General features: G+C 41.1%; 1 protein-coding gene across 2 annotated transcripts; it reads left to right on the forward strand.

The window, feature by feature from the left end:
• The first annotated feature begins 1073 nt into the window (after positions 1-1073).
• On the forward strand, positions 1074-7602 carry nr2f2 (nuclear receptor subfamily 2, group F, member 2). Of its 2 annotated transcripts, none has more exons than XM_071921264.2 (3): positions 1074-1524; positions 2529-3074; positions 5164-7602. In XM_071921264.2, the coding sequence occupies exons 1-3, from the start codon at positions 1074-1076 to the stop codon at positions 5436-5438; spliced, it is 1272 nt and encodes a 423-aa protein (XP_071777365.1). In that variant the 3' UTR covers positions 5439-7602. The 2 variants fall into 2 exon arrangements, with proteins under 2 accessions (XP_071777365.1, XP_071777366.1); XM_071921265.2 differs by having other exon boundaries at positions 2547-3074.
• The last annotated feature ends 9012 nt before the right edge of the window (positions 7603-16614 follow it).

Below are 16614 nucleotides of genomic sequence, written 5' to 3' on the forward strand. Positions count from 1 at the left end.
TTTTCTCCATAAAATGTTCAAGGCTTTACCAGGCGTGCACGTGAGTGTATAGTCTGGGCTATTTGAGTGAATAGAACGATTCCTCTTTCCGAAAATCGTCTCTTTTTAGGACCAAGCGGCCCTCTCGACCTCCATCCTGGCTCTGGCAAGGTACCAAGTAGCACAAGTGCCGACTAGCCAATGGGGTTCAGGGGGAGGTCCCTGAGCTCTGACCAGTCAAACACACTCTCCTTCCTTATATGGCAGCCGATCTCCATGGTAACGTGTGCTAAGTTGCAGCAGTCGTGTCAAAGTTCACTATATAGAGAGCTCAGTGAGCTGATCAGAGAGAAAGCATTCTGCCAGCCCGGCTCCTACCAATCGCAAATCACTTCCTAACCTCCGCCTTTTTAACATATTTGATCACTTTGATTCTCTATTCTTTTTTTCCTATTATTTTTCCGTGCACGGAGGAGGTTTGTAGGTTGTGATCTTTATATATTTTTTTGTTTTTAGTGCTTTCGCTTTTTGGAGAGTTGTCTTCATATTCCAGGCTCTCAAAACATTGGCTTCAGCTGCGCGCTTGCTGGCGCTACCTCACAAGAAGAAAAGGAACAAGACGCATTTTTTTTTACCCAGTTGGTGATTTTCTTCAAGACTTGTGCTGGAACTTGATAGTGGCTGCTAGTGTGCTCACCAATTGTTTTTATGCTGCTGCACGCGCCGTCTACCAACCTGCTACACCATTCATTGAATAGTCCATGCTACCTCGATTGATTATTATAATATTTAGCCTACCTTTCCCATTGATGGGTGTACTGGATGGCTGACTGTAAGCGCCCCTGGACTTGGCCTTTAAGCGCAAGGCAGCGACTCAGCTCGCCATCGCATCAGTTTTGAAAACGTGCTTCGCAACGTCTCCAACAGCAATAAATCGACAGTTTTTCGGGAGATCCAGAGTGGATTCAACGTAGGGTAGATTTGACATTTTGTGTGTCCGGCTGTTAATCACAGTTTGCCGCGTTTCCTTGAGACATTATTCACCGCGACACCAAAACGGCAGACAAAAAGTTTCTTTACGTTGACTGATAGATATGGCAATGGTAGTGTGGAGAGGCTCCCAGGACGATGTGGCTGACACCCAAGGCACCCTTTCCTCGCAAACCCAAGGAGGACTATCTCTTCCCACCCCTCAACCAGGCCAGTTGAATCTGACAGCCTCTCAGGTCGCCCCTCCGACCCCTCAGACTCCCGTCCAAGGACCCCCGAACAACACACAGTCTACGCCGACGAACCAGACGACGCAGCAGTCGGAGAAACAGCCACAGCACATTGAATGCGTGGTTTGTGGGGATAAATCGAGTGGCAAACACTACGGCCAGTTTACTTGCGAGGGGTGCAAAAGCTTCTTCAAACGGAGCGTACGACGGAACCTCACTTACACATGCCGTGCCAACAGGAATTGTCCAATTGACCAACACCACCGCAATCAGTGTCAGTACTGCCGCCTCAAAAAATGCCTTAAAGTTGGCATGAGACGGGAAGGTATTGGGAATTTTGTTTTCTTATTCATGTAATCTGTTTGTGCGTTACAGGCTTATCAAACGTGAAACCATGTTATGTCGCCCCCATAGTCTGCTCTCTCTCTCTCTCTCTCTCTCTCTCTCTCTCTCTCTCCCGACTGTTCCCTCCACGGCTGTGCGGCTGGAGCACGCCATGGAGCCGCTTGCTGCTGTGGTCGACACGGGGCTCGCCGGACCTTCCTTTAGCGTTACATTATAGTCTTTAGCTCGAGCGCATTATGGCTCTGTTCCCCTCTAATAACAGCCGAGCCCCGGCCACGAGCACGGCAATCGAATAATATATTTTTTTTGTTAAAGCAGGGACGTAGATATGCATCTGTATTGAATAGATGATACAGTATACTGCGCTATTATGGCGAGTGTCGAATTAAGAGATAGCGTGTTCAGGCTACATCTCCTACATTTACCCTGTCTGTCTGTCCCCCGACTCTAAAACTGGACATTTGGCTGAATTATGCATGCACAGCCTCTATGTAACCTTGAGCATTTCTTTGTATATTAGTCGAAAAATAGGCCTGCTTGCAGGGTAAAACGAGATGAATTGCTAAGTAGGTTAAGGGTTAAACATGCAAGGTCTGCCTTGCCCTCTTTGTGTTCCTTCACAGCCAGCTCATGTTGCTGTTGCTGAATAACATCATTTTAAAGCTACATATATGCATGGCTTGCGTAAAATGTGTTTAGAAACGCACCTTTGGTATTTCAGAACATGGTTTGTAACACCAAGTCCCCATTCTCGTCATTGCAGCCTGTGTTCCTTTACTCGTGTGCAATAATGCAATATTTGTGTTATGATGTTATGCATAATGTAGCCTACATATGTCATTTATTTTATGTAAGTGTAAACGTTTGATTAAGCGGGCAGTTGTCTGCACTTAAAAAATGTATAATAGCCTATTTGACAGCGTCCAGCATGGTCAGGATGAAAATGTGTCATGATTTGTAGAATTCAGGCATCAATATCTGTAGTTTCTCTTTTTACTGCAGCCGTGCAAAGGGGACGGATGCCACCCACACAGCCACACCACGGTCAGTTCGCCTTGACAAATGGAGACCCACTGCACTGCCATTCCTACTTATCCGGATATATCTCTCTTCTGTTGAGAGCGGAGCCCTACCCGACGTCCCGGTATGGCAGTCAATGCATGCAGCCCAACAACATAATGGGCATCGAGAACATTTGTGAACTAGCAGCCAGGATGCTCTTCAGTGCCGTGGAGTGGGCCAGGAATATTCCCTTCTTTCCAGACCTTCAGATCACCGACCAGGTGGCTCTGCTGAGGTTGACGTGGAGTGAGTTATTTGTGCTCAACGCCGCGCAGTGCTCCATGCCCCTACATGTGGCTCCTCTCCTGGCGGCGGCTGGCCTTCACGCCTCCCCCATGTCTGCGGACAGAGTGGTGGCCTTTATGGACCACATTAGGATCTTCCAAGAACAAGTGGAAAAGCTCAAAGCTTTGCACGTTGACTCTGCTGAATATAGCTGCTTAAAGGCAATTGTGCTCTTCACCTCAGGTAAGACAATAGACTGGCACACTCCAAGTTCAGTGTGAACGTAACTAACACACACTTTGACATCAACTAAAATAACTATGACCTTAATATATGTGCACTGGCAAGAGTTTTCCCAGCGTGTCCTATCCCACTCAAATGTTCACCAACACTTCCTCCCTTAAGCCACAGCCAAGGGTTAGTGGATAGGCCTTGGGCTAGTAAATTATGAAACCATCTGATTAATCTGCTGATTGGTCAGATGCATAAACAATGCTAAACTGGAAAATGTGACATGGCCACGGCATGAGATTTTATTTTAATTAAAGTGAGGACAGAACACGAGGGAAGTGCTGCCTGTCTCGAAGACTAGAAAATAAACTCGAGTTAATACACAGGCCTGATAACTTCACACTAATAGCCTTAAGCATCGAAAAATGTAGCTGTTAGTGCAGTTGCAGAGAATCCGATGCTTTGTAGATGAATTGTTACACTTTGATATTTTTTAGCCATTTATCAATGTGTGTATACCCCACGTCTTGTTTGTAGGGAATGACAGATATAAATGATGTCAGGCTCCGAGGGGGAGGGGAATAGAAAAAGAAAGACAAGCCTAATGTCCCATTTGCACACAGTAAAAGCACAGCGCAGGTTTCAACGCTCTCTTGTCATTTAGGGGACAGGCATTTCCCAGAAACATAAGCTATTACAGCACGTATATCGCCTATATAACCTGTGATTGCAAATATATCCGTATGTGCCTTTCTCTGCTGATACTGAGCAGAGACTTGGGAAGATACATTATGAATTTTTATTTGCAGAAATATTCTGTGTTGCCTCCTCGCTGTGCAGGATTCAAGGCATCTCTGGACTTGCTCCAGAACTAGGTCATGACCCAAACTTCCCAGCTATTTTGTTACATTAGCTGCAGCATTAAAAGGGAAAATAACATTTAAAAAAAAAACGCGTGTGGGAGAGATCTACGAGGGATTCGCCGTAGAGAGTATGCATTTCTTTAAAATGATATCATACCTGTAAGCCATCAACTTCTGTATTTCATTTAGCTCTGGCAATCCGCTATTGTTCCCGTGGTGTCTTGTTATTCTAAAAAATCACATTTCAGGTCAATGCGTTTTATCATTAGGCCTTTATTGGGCCATGATGGCTTAATTTCCCTCTCTCCATACCTGAGTCCCGGAGGCTTTAACCTGAGCTATCTGTTGTAGCTGGCATGACACGCCTTTTGCTACTTTGGTGGGTTTGTTGTTGTCATGTATAAACTTTGTAAACTTAACCAATGTGTGTACAAGCGTTTCTGGCACATAATCAGCTGCCGCCCACATACAGCAGCACAGATAGTGATTATGCGTCTCTGATGGTATAGTATGACGGCAACTCCGTAGGCTATGGGCCCTTTTTCAAGCTAAATCTCAGCTCACTAAAGGTCAGTAGGTCTCTCTCTCTCTCCCTCCCTCCCCCCTCTCTGTCTCCCTCTCTCTCTCTCTCTAGCTGTGTCAGATGGGCCTGTCTGAAATATAGTCTTAAGCTATGAATATGGTAAATTATTTAGTTCCCCTTTAAGAGGCTTCACCAAGAGAAATAAACGCGTTATAATAGCAATAAAATGAGAAACACCCAAATGAGAGAGTGGCAGCCTGAGCGGTTCACACTTCCATGTGTTTCTCGGCTATATGGCAAAATCAAGAAGTTTCTTTCTTTTTTTTCTTTTTTTAATACAAATGTAATTTTATAAAACAATGGATGCATTACCATCATTATGTGGGATCATATATTTATCTGTGGCGTGGTGATAATTCGCCTATTATTGGCGCAATATTATTATTCTTACCATCATTATCAGAATGCACTCGTCAAGCACATACATTGAATTTTTTTTCCATTAAGTTGACATCAAAACATCAGCTTATACATATTTTTGGGGATAGGGGTTATTTCCATAAATAACAGCCTTTTTAAAGAAAAAAAACTGTGAAAGGTAATAAATCTCGCCAGTGCCGGGGATATCAATCCACTTAAAAATAAATCAATCTTAGCGAGAGAAGCACTTTAAATTACACTTTATTAATGTTTATTTGCTTTCCCCCCCTCTTAGATGCTTGTGGCCTCTCAGATGTGGCCCATGTGGAAAGTTTGCAGGAGAAGTCCCAGTGCGCCCTGGAGGAATATGTCCGGAGCCAGTATCCCAACCAGCCAACACGGTTTGGGAAGTTGTTACTCCGCTTGCCTTCCCTCCGCACAGTCTCTTCCTCGGTCATAGAACAATTATTTTTCGTCCGATTGGTAGGTAAAACCCCAATTGAAACTCTCATCAGGGATATGTTGCTTTCGGGGAGCAGTTTTAACTGGCCTTACATGTCAATTCAGTAAACCAAGAAGGAGACGAACAAACAAAAGGTGGGGTTGGGGGGCTGCGAGACTACAATGGTTATAGCTGCTTTTGTAGAAGGAATAAAAAACCAACCGGCTGTTACACGGGGCTGGCTTTCATGAAGAAAGACATTGACGTAAATGACTGTGAATTTCCCCCCCTCCAAAAAAATTGAGACATCCAGTGAACTTTCAAAATGGCAGATACAAGCTCCCAGTGTTCATGCAGAACAACCTGCTTCGATCCATTTTTTTTTTAAAGAAAGAAGAAAATGAACAAAAAAAAAAAACACATAAGGAAAAGGGATTTTGATGATCCTTATAAGGAAAATTTAAGTATTAAGTGCATTTAAAAATGATAATTTGGGTAAAAAGAAAAAAAACTCATGAAGAAAGGGAAAACGTGAGTTTTCTTTTCTCAAATGACTTGTCCTGTGTCCATGTATAGCTGTGTTTTGTACTTTACTTTGTTCCTCCTTTCTGGTTCCAAACCGGCCTATGTGATTTCTGTAGTACAGGTGGTGTTATTTTCTAAGACAATGATTTATTTTGAAACGGTGAAATAATGTAAAAATGTTCTAAAAAGAATTAAAACCACAGCAATAGGAATATAGGCTTATAATCTAGGCTTAATGCTGCAAGCGCACTTATATTCTTAGGATGACCAATACCATCTGGGGAAAAGGGGTTTTTGGAGTTCATGTTCAACTTTATGACCCAGCGGACACATTTGCTCTTTATTAATATGAAGTTACAGGATCCACTTGTTTTCCACTACTGTTTTAGACTAAAGCCACATCATCTCTCTCTCTAAAAAAAAATAATAATAAGGATTTGTTAGTTTGACGGTCGCAGACACGAACAGTTTACACAATTTAACTTATTTGGCGTAGTCTTCCCACGCACCAGCCAGCTCTGAATATTTGGCATCAATTCCCCCAATTGGAAAGACCTTAAAGTCGACGATAATTAAAGGGGGAAAAAAATCATACAAGTTACCTAGACCTACTGTTTTAGAGGTTTGATTATTTGAGACAGGTTGCCCTACATGCTTTATATCCATATAGGGGCGTTTGCAGTGGCTCAAACTGCACTGGAAACACAACTAGCCATAGAAGTAACCTGTTTTAAAAAATTGGAGAAGTCAAGGGTCATAAAAGTTTGAAGCCTAGCCAGAGTAGTGTTTAATAGCAGTATTATTAAAGCGTCCCTGAAATGTCACCCTTTATTCACTTCAAGCATTAAGTGCCTGACAAGCATGATGTGATTTCTTATCAAAACGTTGTTAAAGTAGGCCTATAACATTTTGGGGAACACAATTAGATTTGAAACTTCAGTCGTATGCTCGTGTATTTCACTTGAAAACATTGATTAGAGGCAGTATTCTTGTAAATATAGGTCAATTCATTTCAACGAGTTTTTCCTTTATACAAAGTATATGTGATTAAGAAAAATCTGTGGTTGCCATTTTTTTTTCTCTCGGTAATACAACGTCTTCAAATTGAGTGGCAGACTTAGCTAGTAGCACTGAAAGTTATGTTTTTAATGTATATACATATTACTACAAATGTTTTCTTTTTCATGTATATTTAGACTGTGAATGCATGGCCACAGGTCGCTAACCTATTTTACCTTTGATATATATAAATGTAAATGTTTTTTTTTTCTTTCTTTTTTTTTGACTGTATAGATATAATCTGTGCATTCAGTACACTAGCCCTTGTATTTAAAAAAAAGAAAAAAAAAAGAAAAGAAACGACGTTCATTATTAGGCTAAAGACTTAAACAGGGTGAGCTGGTTTGGAAAGGAGTTGCTATTTTAACTTAGTGTTATGCTCCTTTGGTCTATGACAGGTGCCGTGGTGTGTGTCTGTATGTGTGTGTGCGTGTGTACGCGCGCGTGTGTATGTGCGCGCGCGTGTGTGTGTTTGGAAGCTAGCAATTTTGTCCTTGTTTTGAGGCTTTTCTTCAACACACACAAAACACCATGTTGTGGTTGAATTAAAAGGGATCACATTGTGTAGCTGATTGAACACTGATCTTTGGCTGTTCGTAGCCACATATGGACCAGAGAATGATACATGATTGTAATTATGAACAGTTTAAACTGACCCACGTTTTTATATAAATATATAAAAATATATGACTGCAGGGTATTGATAACGTATAGATACTTTTTTTATGATTATTATTATTATTATTATTATTATTAATTGCAAGTGATATATGTGAGTGTGTGTGAAAGTTTATAGTTGAACACAATTCTTGTTTGTTTGTGTTAGCTTATTGTAAACAAGCATTCTGCTGTAAATTTGTTCTTGGTATTAAATTATAATTTATGAATTTGAAAACAAAAGTTTTTCATGTTTTATTACTTCCCAAACGACTGTGCGTCAGTGTATACATGTCCGTGTGTGTGTGCGTGTGTGTGTGTGTGTACGCGTGTGTTTGCGTGTGCCTGCGTGCATGTGGTGTGTGGTCGGATGGGGGGGAAGACTGGACTCAATTTGCTGTGGCAGGATGTTGCCCTTTTGCCCTATGAAACTGATTAATGAATTACAAAATAATTAATCAATCACACAACAGACCCACTCAACGCCGTCACTTTTATTTTGCTCCAAGGTGATTTTATTTTATTTAAAAGACAGAAAAAAAGCTAATCTGTAATTCACTACGTGCAAAATATTGGACTGAACGGTGATGTCTGAAAAAAAATCACAATGTCTGTAAAAGAGAGATCAAGTGCTCTCAGCAGCTGTAAGCTTGCCCTAAAACTTGTGTCCTATATTTCAATCAATATGGCGTCTTGCAACTCAACGGGGCCATTTCATAACAGAAGACCCCCTTCACTGGGACAGGGGGTGTAGCGGAGGATAAACCCAGCTAAACTCCGTTTACCCACCTTTTTATTTGCGGAATAGAGTTTCCCATCTTTATAGGCTGACAGAAATATTAATGAGGTGAATTCATATGGCACACATCGGTTTGAAGTATAGTATCAAACTGATGGAAGTTACATGAAACTAATCTTGTGAGGTACAAAAGCTTAAATTACTGCTTTTCTGAAAATATATTTTTTGTTTATATTATTGGTGGTTGTTTGCCTTATATGATCACCGACTGGACGTCATACTTGATCTTTTTATTTTCGACTATACATCACTGATAGGTCCAAATGTTCTTTAAAACTACACTCAGAAGTTGGGGCTGAACCCCCACCCCCCAACACACACACACACACACACACACACACACACACACACACACACTGCATTTTAAATATATATCTATATAAACGAGAAGTGGATGTGCTGTTAGTAATGGGTTTAAATGTGAGCAATGTCAGTTATTTATTTGTGCATTATTGTGATATAACTGCATTAGACTTACAAAAGCGTTGGCTTATCAGTGATTATTATTAGTAGTATTGGCTTAGTTGAGGGTTAGGCCTAGAAATAGTATTAGCCTTGTTGTATAGAGGCTTAATCGGGATGGGTACGCAAGCCAACTTTACCACGGTTTTTTGCTGTTGCTGGTGGCGTTGGTGGCATTCGTGTGTGCGCGTGTGTGCGTATGTGTGTGTGTGTGTGTGGTTTTGTTGATGATGATGAAAATGCTGATTATGATGATGCTGATGGTCTTTTATCCTCGGCCTATTGGTGAAACAGGCTTACGCTGTTTAGCCATACAGTTGTGCTGCCACTGCTGGTCTCACCAAACTGTGTCTGATAAGCCAGTGCGCCCAGCTGATAATTAAAGGTGGACATCGCCCTCCAAACCGTCACCAATGAGTCTAATAACATTGCATTCATCTGACCAAGTCGTAGGCATGGCGGTGTTTTGTCCACGCATCCATCACCTAAGATAACACCTTGCTATGAAACTATTCTCCTTCAAAATGTAAGCAGCGAGGGGGCAGAAAACTCAAAAGACGATGAAATTCTCCTCAGGAATCAGCAGAATAGGTTCTGGATGAGTCGGATCACTACATTTACCGGCTTGATTTCAGTTGACAGAGCGTGCTGTATATGCTGGACTCTGTAATTTGTACTTCTGCTCATTTATTAGCATTGCACAAAAAAACTAATGAGGTGTAACTCGCTGCAACGTCACTTTTATTTACGTCCGTGTGAAGTGAGAAGTTTCTGACACACGAGCTGCTGGTCTGAACCTAAAATCACGCAGGCTGTGGATGCTGCGGACCAGAGGCGTGCAGTTTGGTCACTGTATGGCTGCTTTGACGTTTGTTGAGGTTTGCATTGAAGCTAAAAACTTATTTAGGGCTCACAGGCTATTAGTGGGCCTATTTGTTTAATGAGATGAGGCTATAGTTTGCTCTCTCTCTCTCCCTCTCTCTCTGACACACACACGCACACACGCACGCACACACACGCACAGCAACATGCACTTCTTTGCACCTTGGCAGTATCACCATGACAAATTAGCCCATGCAGCATGCTCTTTATTGCACATATAGGCTCAGGTACCGCAGGCTCATTTACAATGTTCCTTCAGTTTAAGTCTTCCTATACTAAGTCAAACACTAGAAAACGTCAAGATGGGGCACCTGTTGGTTCTGTTAGTGCGCTTTAAAGCAACACTTGCATGTTATTATTATTATTAATATTATTTTTATTATCATTATTCTTATTAGTACCACAGTATGATGCCACTGTAGTGAGTCTTTTTCACTCAAGAGCTATATTATAGTATAGCATCTAATTATTCATGTTAAATGTGTGTATTTTATTTTCTTTCAGTTTTGTTCTTTTTTCATTCTTTTTTCTTTCTTTTTTTTAACATTATGCCACGTTATCTTTTGTCATTTAAATAAAAAAATGCTTTTCAACTCTACTTAGTGTTCAAGGCTTCCTGCATCCTCCCCATAAATGTAAGAAAATTGTGCCATCTACCCGCTACCCGTGGAACTGTCACTCCCCAAGACCTCGGAGACCTCAGCTTACTTTAACACAAAGGAATCAGCGGCCAGCGCTGCACAGGCGCCTCCTCGCACATCCACGACAGCAGCTGCCGACTGCTAGGCTGTAACTTTATGAGAAAATGTGTGTTTTTAAAGCACCTGTCATCCTCTGTGTATCCATAGGATGTGTGTGTGTGTGTGTGTGTGTGTGTGCGCGCACGGGGCGTCAGTTGGGTATGGCAAAGGTATGGGCGCTGGAACTGGACACACCTTTGGCTTTAAGAGGCTCCAAATTTGATCTTGTGGGATTTTTTTTTTTATCATTATAATGGAGAGCAAATATTTACAGGAACAAAATTGTCCAGGAATCTATTTGGAAGCCCAGTCTAAAAATAAAATAACACCAGGGGAGCGTTCAGGACCAATGTTCCCTCTAAGCTGTGTGTGCGCAGGATAGTTTGGTGACCTCCGTCTATAATTTATGGCGCTGACCAAATAATAATATCTTGTCATCTTGTCGGCCATCAGTCATTGCTCCATTTGTCCCCAGATATTTAGTCAATATAAGCGGGTTTGGAAGTTTTAGTGGCAGATGAAATTAGATGCAGGGACTCGCATTGCCTGACTGGAAGAGTCGCCTGCACCGTCCAGATACATGAAACCTAACAGTGATCAAGCTACTCCAAATTATCCCTCTTAGACGCGAATATTAGAATATATCTTTGCTATTTGTCCTATTTAGCCAAACCTATCCTCTTCATGGATTTTTTTTTATCCCTGCTGGACAAGAAAAGAGAAATTCAGGCAAAAAAAATGCAAAAGAGAGGGGCCAATCAACACCAACATGGCAAAGTTCATCTGAAAAAAACACTGCCAGACTTTCAAAAGGGGCGCAGCGCTTTGTGGCGATATAAATAGGGGAGATAAAGACAACTGCAGCTGATGTAGGCTAAGAGTGTGAATATGCCCCATGTTTAATTTCCCCCCTCATTTGACTATTTCAATTTTCTTTTAACCCATGTGCGCTCACGTAACAGCAATGTCAATGCAAGTCGAGCGGACAGCATTTCTGAGGATATTTCTAATATTGCGTGTCAAATAAATCTCATGCTTCTAGTTAGACCTCCAGTAAGCACGGCTGGCGCTTAAAGCCTATTATTTATATTTAAAAATGTATGTGAGCACAGGTAGCCGGAGGAAGACTTAACTCTGAGAGAAGCGGACTAGACTAAAACCACTAGAGTCTTAACGAGTGGGTGGGAAATCATGCAACGATATATCATAATACTTTTATTCTTTTTATTTATTTCTAAACCATTTGCCTTGATACACATTATCTCACATATAGGAGGACTAAAACGAGCGGCGAGGCAGAGTGATTTTCACAGACCGCAAAGACTCTCCTGGATATTCGACAGCCCCCTTCTGTCTTCAAAACCTTAACGCATTATTTCATCAGGACTACTTCATAGGTATTGATCGATATAGGCCTACATCTTTTATCGATTTGTTACTTGGGGTACATAGATACTTTATTAAGATCCCCATTAGCCGCACCGCAGCGCTTGTCAATCTCTCTGGGATGCTGGTAATGTTACAGGCTCGTCAGTCTGAATGGGCCTGCAGACCTGAATGTGACTACAGCTCAGTTTGAAGACACACAGTCTGAGTTAGATTATGTTGATGCGTTTTGTAGCTCTCTCTCTCTCTCTCTCTCTCTCTCTCTCTCTCTCTCTCTCTCTCTCTCTCTCTCTCTCTCCCCCTCTCCCTGCGCGCGCGTGTGTGTAAACGCACGCCTAACTACGAAATGCTTGATTAAGTCAACGTAATTGACAATGTCAATTGCGCAGGTCTGTTTACTCAAATCTTTTCCCCTATGCACACATAACGTGCATATAGGTGTAGCCTATGCGTGCATGCGTGTGTGTGCGCGTGCGTGCGTGTGTTTACGTGTGCCACTCAAACCACATGATGGTGATGATGATGATGATGATGATGATAATGCTTGCATCAGTGATGATGGTAATATTGAAGGCGTTGGACATTAGCCTAGGCCGACGTGAAATACCGCATAAATTGCTCAAATAAGAGCTAAATGTTTAATCAATTTTGCATTAATTAGACAGCCATGCTTGCCATGTCTTGCTTGTGTCACTCCACACACAGATCTGCCCTCAGCCGCCGCTGACGGAGATGTTTTCTATTTTCTCCCCTGTAAGCCGCTATGCTCTTTCTAGAGGGAAGTGTGTGTGTGTGTGTGTGTGTGTGTGTGTGTGTGCGTGCGTGTGTGTGTGTGCGTGTGTGCGTGTGTGTGTGTGTGTGTGTGCGTGCGTGCCGTAACTTCAAACATGCACTTGGCAAAGCTCCCTCAAACTGTGAAATTAATTTGGCGTAATACTGGTCTATGCTGGTAGACTGAGGTAGCTCAACAATAAAACTTGCACCGCACTGAGCATTATCTCCTCCAGTCATCACCATCATCATCACCACCACCACCATCATCATCATCATCAGCATCATCATCATCATCATCATCATCACCACCAATAGGCCTGCGTTCAACATATACCACAAGTGCAATAAATGTCTAAAATAAAATACCAAAATCTATAATAATATTGTCTTACAGTGTAAAATAACAGGCACATGCGCCCTAATTCTACTGTAGAATTTGCTCTATTCCCTCATACAACTTGTTTTTTTATTATAACAGCAGCAACGAAGTGTGTGGGCTTCTCCTATACGAAGTGTCTCCAACAAAAGCAGCATCCAGTGCAGCCGCTTGTCTCCAGCGGAGCTTTGGTGTGTGCAGCGTGATGTCTTATTCCAAAGCTTAATGCAGACAGCCATAGATCACCGGCCATTTAAACGGCACTGAGGGGTGCGGATCACATTTCTGCAGTGTGGAGATCACTGGGAAGGGAAAGTCCGAGGGTGTCCTGCATGTTGAGAGAGATGGGAAATAAAAAAAAAGGCCTGTATGCGATTTTACTTTGTTCACTCTTATGTGTGACCTGGACTGCATATTTTATTTTTTTTTTTTACACATTGTTCTCTTACTTTTATGGGACTTTAAAGGTCTTTAGACGTTGTTGTAGATTTTGTTGGTCTGCAATTTCTGTATTTGTGATGATGCTGCTTTCTTCAGCAGCTCTCCCTTGAAAAGTTAAATAAATAGATAAGGATTGAAAAACTTTATTCGGACTTGAACATCCACACCTCCACCACACACTCGTAGGCTAGAAGGAATCTCCACAGCTCCAGTAATGCTGGATATTACTGCACTTGTCTGTACACTTTATTCTACTAATTCAAATTTCTACAGAACTGGTTTTTACCAGTCCAGCTGCAAAACGTCCCCTTCAAATTTAAAATAGTATTTTTTTTCATGTGGAACCCAACCTAATACTGCATTCCAAAAAAATAATCAAGTGTGAGAGCAAATCTTTTTGCCATAAAGCAGACTGTGTTCGGGCTCTTTAGCTCCTCATACTGATTCAGGGGTTCCCAAACCTTTTCATGTCCAGAACCCCCATGTAGATACGCGTCAGCCCTGCATCCCCGCTTGATAAGATTTTGTTCCGGGGAAACACATTTGAGATTTTTTTGTGGCTTGATAGGATTTAGCACATACTTGTTTAACTGTCTATACTGTAGGCGGGAAGATAGCAGTTGAGGAGCTGAAATCCGGGATCAAAATAGCCAAATTCACACATCCTCTAATTGTCCAAACCAATGATGACCTAGAAGTGAAATTAAATTATTTCTCAAGTTGCTGAGGACCTCCTCTGTCCCCTTCAGTGACCCCTAGGCGTCCCGGGACCGCACTTTGGGGAACCACTGTTGAAAGAAATATAACTACATTTGCAGTTTATTTGTTTAATTGGGATAATTTCTCGCGAATTAAATTAAATTGAAATGTAACTGTTTTTCAAGTTGCTGAGGCCGCCCTGTATCCCCGTCAGTGACCCCCTGGGGGTCCCGGGACCGCACTTTGGGAACCACTGCACTAATGAACAGCTATGATGCCGCCTTTAAGTCACAGCCGCCAAAAGGCAGGAAAATGCAGGCTGTTCTCATAGCGGGCTATGCACACAGAAATCGGCCAACCTTATGTGAAGAAAAATCCTCATGGAGGGTCTCAGCAGCAAAAAAAAAAAAAAAAAAAAAAAAAAAGCTTTGAAGGAATAGCGGCTTACTGCAGCGAGATGGCGCTATTCTGCACGCTTCACCCAGCTGTACATGCAGCTCGGACTGGCTATTGTGTGTTACATGCCTACATGGACTTTTTTTACTGCAGACTGGTACAAACTAAATTATTATAGCTTTCTAACAATATCAGAAACATGCAATGACAGGCCAATAGAGTGGTAGAGTTAAGACTTTCATAGTTTATTGAAAAATTGTACAATAACCTTTTTTTGGAGATAATAACTTCCCCCTTTTCACTCATTTCATTTTTTTAATATTGCAAATACACAATAAGTAGGTGGAAGAGAAACACTGTAAGAACAGACAAACAAAAGTAACACAAACACACTTTTAAAACCCAATGTGGAGTTTGAGTCCAGAGAGCTCGTGTGTCGTAAAATGAACTTAAATGAAGTGGAAGCTGCAGGCTGCAGCCGTGGTCCCCGGTGTGATGTCGATAAGAAAATTTCAAATATTCTTGTCAAATTTTTTTATGATAAGAATCGGATTCGTCACAGACTCTATGTTTCATGCATCATATATTTTTTCCCCACACTTCAAATAGACCTAAGCCGTTTTTTAAGGCCATCGAGCACATTATGTGTTGATTGAAAAGAGCATTTCTCAATACTATCGAAAAGTCTGACCTTTTTCCCGGCTGAGAGCTTATATGAGCCCGTTCTCAACGCTCCTTTAACTTAATATAAAGCTAAACACTTCAGTAGTCTGCCGTCACCAATTTCCTTTCATTAGCCTCGTTTTATTTTATTTTTTATAAAGACATCTGTTATCAACGCTGCTGTTTTTCATTTGTGACTCTACTGTCTGCTTAATCAATCTAATAATGGCAATAATAAGGATTGGGACACGCTGATAAAACGAATTTTTAAATTAATACAATATTGTAAACAATCCGTTACACTAATATTAATACCTATAATAATAATAATATTTTTTAATTCCCCATTACTGAAAAGTAAACCAGTCTAATTATGATATAGACAGCTTTTCTTATGTTTTTTATTGTTGGCTTTACTGTCATGTCAGCTTCAAAAGTTGCAGTGCAATTAGTAGCCTATAAAATGACGTTTATTTCAATTGATAATATTTTGTTTGTATTATATAGGGATGTATTGTAAAATAATGCTTCACAGTCTTCTAAACTGGTTCAGTTAACGACCGTGTGGTTAACTGAATGAATTTCATCTGAACATCTGAACCGAAGAAGGCTGTGGAAGGGATTTCTCATGCAGACCTGATTTATTCAATAATATACTCAATAACGATAATTAATAATAATAATTACCATTGCTATTATATATGTACTACTATATTTGCACTACTGCTACATATAAAATGTATATATTTACCACCATATGTTTTACAAAATCAAAATGAACGAAATAATGAGATAAACTGAAGTTGCTTGAAACTTTTCAGTCAATGGCTGAATATCTTCATCACTGGGACACAAAAGGTGACTGATCCGGACTTAAATTCTCCAGTGTGATGCGGACTGAGAGAGAAACCACTAGCGGTGCCCCCTGAAGACTTGGCCAGTCCTCTGAACTTTACAACTATATGTAAACAAGTTGTCAGTTCGGGAATAATCTTCTTTACTTTTTATTGGACTGAAAATTCAATCTCCCAAGCTTAGATTAGGCAGACGAGATTTTTTTTCCCCGTTCCTTGTCATTGGTGGGGCTGGACTTTGGTGGACAATAATGCGGCAATTGTTGATGCTTTGTGACCCATAAAATTTGAGGGTGGCTATTCTGGCTTTGGTATGTAATTATGCAAAACACTTTGTATAAAGACTTGCCATCCGATCTAATGATAGAGCCTGCAGTCTCATTTCCAGAGAGGGAGGCTCCAGCAAACCATATACACTCCTCGAATGACGGAAGAAAAGCTGCCATAATAAAAAGCAAGGCAAACTGCAAATAAGAAATGCATGTTATTGTTCAGGTAATTCTGTTGTGGTGTGAGTATTTTATAATCTAGCAAAATGTGAGAGTGTAATTTAAATTTAAATGCTGCTTACAGTAGGCATGTATTTCATTT

This window comes from Centroberyx gerrardi, chromosome 4 (assembly GCF_048128805.1).
Source record: "Centroberyx gerrardi isolate f3 chromosome 4, fCenGer3.hap1.cur.20231027, whole genome shotgun sequence".
NCBI lineage: Eukaryota > Metazoa > Chordata > Actinopteri > Beryciformes > Berycidae > Centroberyx > Centroberyx gerrardi.